This window comes from Jaculus jaculus, chromosome 15 (assembly GCF_020740685.1).
Source record: "Jaculus jaculus isolate mJacJac1 chromosome 15, mJacJac1.mat.Y.cur, whole genome shotgun sequence".
Taxonomy (NCBI): domain Eukaryota; kingdom Metazoa; phylum Chordata; class Mammalia; order Rodentia; family Dipodidae; genus Jaculus; species Jaculus jaculus.
Window position 1 is genome coordinate 48,637,787 of NC_059116.1, and position 6,000 is coordinate 48,643,786.

General features: G+C 50.4%; 1 protein-coding gene across 1 annotated transcript in view; it reads right to left on the reverse strand.

The window, feature by feature from the left end:
- The window catches only part of Fhod3 (formin homology 2 domain containing 3), a 502,577-nt gene extending 496,807 nt beyond the window's left edge, over positions 1 to 5,770 (reverse strand). The window contains exons 1-2 of the mRNA XM_045134751.1: positions 5,391 to 5,770; positions 3,562 to 3,577 (exon numbers count right to left, since the gene is read on the reverse strand). Of these exons, the coding sequence (XP_044990686.1) occupies positions 3,562 to 3,577; positions 5,391 to 5,736 (362 nt within the window). The 5' untranslated portion in view covers positions 5,737 to 5,770. The remainder of the gene's footprint in view (positions 1 to 3,561; positions 3,578 to 5,390) is intronic.
- Between the last annotated feature and the right edge of the window lie 230 nt (positions 5,771 to 6,000).

Below are 6,000 nucleotides of genomic sequence, written 5' to 3' on the forward strand. Positions count from 1 at the left end.
TGGAGTAAAAAAAGACTTGACCTCAAATCCCAGCCCCTTCCCTTAGGCAGCCTGCCTAACCTGTCTGTGTCTTGACTTCCTCTGTACTACTGGGTTCCTTGACTGCCTACCTGCTAGAGTTGCTGAGAGAGGATAAACGAAGTTGGACAGTACGGTCCCCAGCACAAGCTCATTACACAGGGGCCATGCCCCACCCCAAAGAGCTACTTCCAGGCTGTTCCAACTCAGATCCTGCAAGGAGCCATGACGGCACCTGCTGCATGTCTGGCTGGGTCACCAACATGGTCTGTGGCCATGCATGAAGCAAAGCCAATTGACCCATGAAGGGTTCAATCCCATGATCCTCATCTCAATAGCAAGTCTCCAATCAAGTGAGCTAATTACAGTGGGGTCAGATTCAACTGTGCATAGGCAGAGACTCAGCCATTCATAGAACATTCTTAAACAGTGCTGTCCTGAGATGCTGTGGCACAACCCACTTGCCAAGTTTACTAATGACCTCATCTTTGGAAAATCTTAATGTAATGTAGCAAACAGATGTGTCCCTTAAGAGGATTAAAGTGGAAATTCATTAGTGCAATAATGCCAGTGGATTTGTGTTCTAAAACTAACGCCGGTCAATCAACTTAGTGTACACCCTGTCTTAGCACTACTTAGTTTCTGGGGGCAGCACAGAGAATACAGCCAGGGATGCACCCTCAAGAGGCCATCTACCGGCAGACAGAAGAGACAGTGAGAACCCCAGGTTCTGACCACCTAATGCACATCACCTGTACCCATGCTGCAGCCTGGAGTAAGTGCGGGAGTTACCAGGACACTCTGGTCAGACGCATGTTCTGGGACTAGGAAGGTGGATCAGTGAGCTTGACGAGCAGAGTACGGGCTCCAGCACCCACATAATGCCAGAGAGGCATGGCAGCCCCCTATAATAGCAGAGGCATGGGGTTCCTGGGTCAAGGAGTACTAGCTACACAAGCCAAATCAGCAAACTCTGGGCTCAAGTGAGAAACTTTGTCTTAATAAATGATCTGGAGCGTGATTGAGGAAGACTCCCAGTATCAACCTCTGGCCTACACATGTACAAACATGAACACTCGTGCACACACAGACATATACACACCCACACAAAATGAAAGGGTGCTGGAGAGATGGCTTAGCAGTTAAGGCACCTGCCTGCGAAGCCTAAAGACCCAGGTCCAATTCCCCAATACCCATGTAGCCAGATGCACATGGTGCTGCATGTACCTGAAGTTCATTTGCAGTGGCCTCCCATTCTCTCTCTCATAAATAAACAAACAAACAAATAAATAAATAAAGATAAAATAAAAAGACACATGTTCTGAGTTGTGGTCATGGGAGGTCTGACAGCATGTAGTTCAAGCAGGCAATGCCCCCTGCGTGGCTGGTGTAACAAGACTCTAACCCTCACTGCATCAGCCGTTTCACAGATGGCATGGCCCAGGCATGGTGGTAACCAAAGATGCTAAGAAAGGAATGGGTCCCCAAGGCTAACCCAGTCAGAAGATGTGCACAAAAGTGGAGTCATTAAGAGCTTAGATCTGGAACTCCAAACTCATGAGAGCAGGTGACTTCCAGGCTTGGTCTCTCCTCCTCTGAAATGCAATAGTATCAGAACCTGGCCTGGGGTGGTCATGAGCTTGGTGTGGTGACTTGGGTCTAGGGCATGTGTACCTTGGACAGATACACCTAGAGCACAGTAGCCATTGCAAGCTCCCCTCTCACGAGTCCATGACAGGCAATGAACCATTTCCCAAATTAAGTTACTAAGTCAAAATTGTCATTTTTACATACACACTAGTGATTATTTTTTGGAAAAGTATTCTGCAGTTTGAACTTTCTCTGTCAAAGGAGGCAGGGGAACAGCCTTGCACTCTTCCATGTCTTTTCATTTGCTTTTATCTATTCTTGTTTTGATACAGCTCATGTACCCTGTACAGCTGAGAATGACTTCAAATTCTTCATCCTCAGGCTGGAGAGATGGCTTAGTGGTTAAGTGCTTGCCTGTGAAGCCTAAGGACCCCGGTTCAAGGCTCGATTCCCCAGGACCCATGTTAGACAGATGCACAAGGGGGCGCACACATCTGGAGTTCATTTGCAGTGGCTGGAAGCCCTGGCACGTCCATTCTCTCTCTCTCTCTCTCTCTCTCTCTATCTGCTTCTTTCTCTCTCTGTCTGTCGCTCTCAAATAAATAAATAAATAAAAATAAACAAAAAAAATTCTTCATCCTCCTGCCACCACTTCCCAAGTGCTGAGATTATAGGTGTGCACCACTATGCCCAGCCCTTCAATGCTTTCTCCATCAACCGCTCCAAAACAGATTTTTAAGCTTTGAAATACCTATGAGTCTATTATCTGCATAGTGTTTTCTCTAATAGTAGTGGTAAAGCTGCATTTTTTTTCTAAAACCAGTAAGAAGTAAACACTTAGCCATGCATCATTTGAAAGCAAAAGACCGAGTCCAGCCAGAACATGGTACCACCAGAACGAGTGAACATCTCCCATATTGTGACCAAACTAATGATTTACTTAATCATCCTCCTGGAAGTTCTATGAAAAACTGGTGTGGGCAGGGCGTGTGGAGGGAGGGTGGAGAGTGTGTGTTTTAATGTATCAGTTTGAAAACAAAGATAAAACATAAGCACAATATATTGTTTTTGTTCAAAACAACAGTTTTTTATATGAACAAATTCTAATAGAGTAATAGGAATTAGTTAAGATGTCCAGACTCAAGTTTCACCTAGAAAGGCCTTAGAGGTTACAAAGTTCTCAGGACAAGAGAACCCTTCAGCAAGCTTTAAAAATGAGGACCCTCAGCCAGGCATGATGTCACATGCCTGTAATCCCAGCATTTGGGAGACGAAGACTGGAGAAGCATGAGTTTAAAGTCTTCCAGGGTTACACAGTGAGACCCTCTTTCAAAAAATAAATTAGAACCCTGTGAGAGGTCTTTTCAGAGCTAGTTACACAAGGGTATTCACCTGTGTTCATGAAAATACATACACTGCAACCTTTCATTCTGTGTGTAATCTGCTTCAATCAAATTGTTCCCCCAGAGACTTGAATATGCAAGACAGCCAAGAACACTGGAAGTGTGTGCACTGTCCACACTCATGCCTCATTTCCTCCTGCCCAGTGCTTCCCTCTGTCTTGCCAAGGCCAAGCTCAGAACGCTGCCCTGGGAGAAGTATACCCTGTCGCCCAGGAAGGCTTGCTGGTGGCAGGGCCCGGAAGGACAGCGAGCGCACTCCTGTGCCTGCCAACTCACAGCCCAGTCCGTAACTCTATGTTCCCACCTCTGACTAAGAACTCTACCAGGCCAGGAATTCTGCAGGAGCTTTGCTTGTAACATCACCTGTCCCCAGGCCAAAAAGTACCTGGCACACAAAGGTATTTGGGTAAACTGCCCCAGGCCATGGATACAAGGGCCCAGGAGTTAGAGCTTCTGCCCTCACACTGAGGTCTCAAACCTCGAGGGCCTAGTTAGACTCACAGTTCTCTAGTCCTGGCAGAGAAATTAGATTATTTCATTGCTCTCTTACCTCCATTCCTTCATCTCTAAAATAGGGATGATAAAAGCCTTATGTCATGGAGCTGTGTGGTGTTAAATGAGATCATGCACTGAGAACCCAGTGGATTATGGACTACTCACTACTTCTTTCCATTGCAGGCGAATCCTCCAACTTTAAGATTGCTGGAAATGAACTACCCTCTTATTAAAGGTAGGTACGTACAGTTAGATGCACAAATGCCTTAAATTGTGCTTGTCACAACTCTTGTTAATGTAATCCACCATGTGCTCTGCCCTTGACTATAAAAATAACATATTGCAGGAATCTTTGGGCAAAAGAGTCTAAGACTGAGGCTAGCCCTCAAGACTAGGGTTAAAGGGTTTCACTAGGCTTCTCTGCCTGCGTCTATTCCACAGAGGATGCCTTGGAACCTTCCAGGAGCCAGTGAGACTGCTAGGCTGTGGCTTCTGGTGGGTGCTGGGCAAGGAGTGGTGTGGTACATTGGGATGCCCGCCTGCCACATGGAGAACAACTGATCAAGACTACAAGGCTCTTCCATGGAAACATAAAAACATACTTGAGCTCGCAGCTTGAAAGGTCAGCCCATATATATAGGGTTTGAAATCCAAGGAAACCACTTCAAGGTCACAAGGCCACAATTATGAGTCGTCTGTGGTTTCAACAAAAGTTCACTGTAATCAGAGACCATAATGCACTGAATAACCATGCTATGGAAGAAGCACTTAGGAAACTTCTAACTGAGACCCATGTTGAATAAGCAAGAACTTACTAAAGTGATTCTGATAATCTGAACCCCTAATATATCATTCTATGCCTGTCTCCTAGCACATCATGGTTTAATGGCTCAAAGACTTGCACGTGTAGTAACTACTGCCAACCTGTGTGTGTGTGTGTGTGTGTGTGTGTGCGCACACACACAGAGGGGGGGGGCTCAGCTCATTCCTCTTTCCTAAAAACAGAATACTAGTTAGGTGGGGTGGGGAACACTGATCAACTAGTAGGAGGGGGACATCCCTGCCAAAGCCCTCTAGTTTCCACACAGCCTCTTCCTTTATTCTTCCTTTATTTCCAAAGCAGATGGACACCTGACAGAAATCTGAAGAATTTTTCAAAATCAAATTTTTTCTTGGGTTACGTTCTCCCAAATATCTGTCAGTGTTGATTCTCAAGGAATAACTTCACTTCATGCTTTGATATGGATCCTAAACAGAAAATATACCTAGGAGGTAATCCTCCAAGGTGCAATTAATCTGTTTAAGTGGGAGGAGGGGTTTTCTTGGATAGCTAAATGATTAGTTTTCAATGCCCTGCTTCTTCGCAATCATTTTGCAAGACGCCTGTTCTCTTTCAAAAGGTTAAAAAGGATGAAGAAAGAAATGCAAAGAAAGGAAAAATCTAACGGATGGACTAAGGCGCCATTCTTCCCCGGGGGACATTCATTTGGGGCTCCCAGGCCGAGGCTTTGTGCGCGCGCCCCCGCCCTTCCTCCCACAAGGACTGCTCCTCCAAGGTTCCCAAGGCCACCTGCTTGTCGGAAGAAAAGGGGGTCCTGTGAACACTATCACTGTGCGCGGTCGTGGTCCTCCCAGGTGGCCCCGGGGGAGGAGGGGGGAGGTGTCCTAAAGCGTGCTTTGTCGTGAGGGTCGCAAGGCCGTCCGCAGCGCCCCAGAGGCCCGAAAAGAGGTTTTGTCCCAGCCATGGCTCAGGGCACTCTCCGAGGAACTAGAGTCCTGCAGCACCCGGGGTTCCGCGGCCGGTCGATCGAAGCTTTGGGAGCCGCACCCCGCCCACCCGGCCGAGCTAACGGCGCGGCATCCCGCCCCGGGCCCGCCCCGCACCTGCTCGGCCGCGCTCGCCCGCAGACCCGGGTCGGGGCGCGGAGCTGTCCTTCCCGCCCGCCCGCCCGGGAGGGTCGCTCTGCCCACGGGCACTCGTGCCCCCACACGCACCGGGGACTGAGCCCGCTGGCGGCGCCTGACCCCCGCGGCGTGCCCAGAGCGGCGGCCCCGCCGCGCGTACCTTGTGCGGCGCCCGCAGCAGCCGGTGGAGCCCGGCCAGCTGGGTGCCGAGCGCGAGGTCCTCGCGGAACGTGAACAGCGGCGGCCGGCTGGGCTCCGGGAAGTTGGTGCTGTTGAAAGGGTCCGTGTCGTCCAGGAACTGCACGCGACAAGCCAGCGTGGCCATGATGCATCCCTGCCCCGCGGAGGGCGCGGGCCCGCGGGCCGGGACGCCGGGTCACCGTGCGCAGCGGAGGCCGCCGCCGCTCGCTGGCTCGCGGGCTCGCAGGCTCCAGCGCGCCCGGCTGCAGCCCGGGCTCCGGCCGCGGGGGGCGGGGCGGGGCGGGGCGGGGCCGGCGCGGGCTCCGCCCCTCCGCGGTTTCCCCGGCACCGGCCCGGCTGCTCCGACCTACCGACCTGCCCGACCGCTGCGGCGACCCGGAGCGAGAGA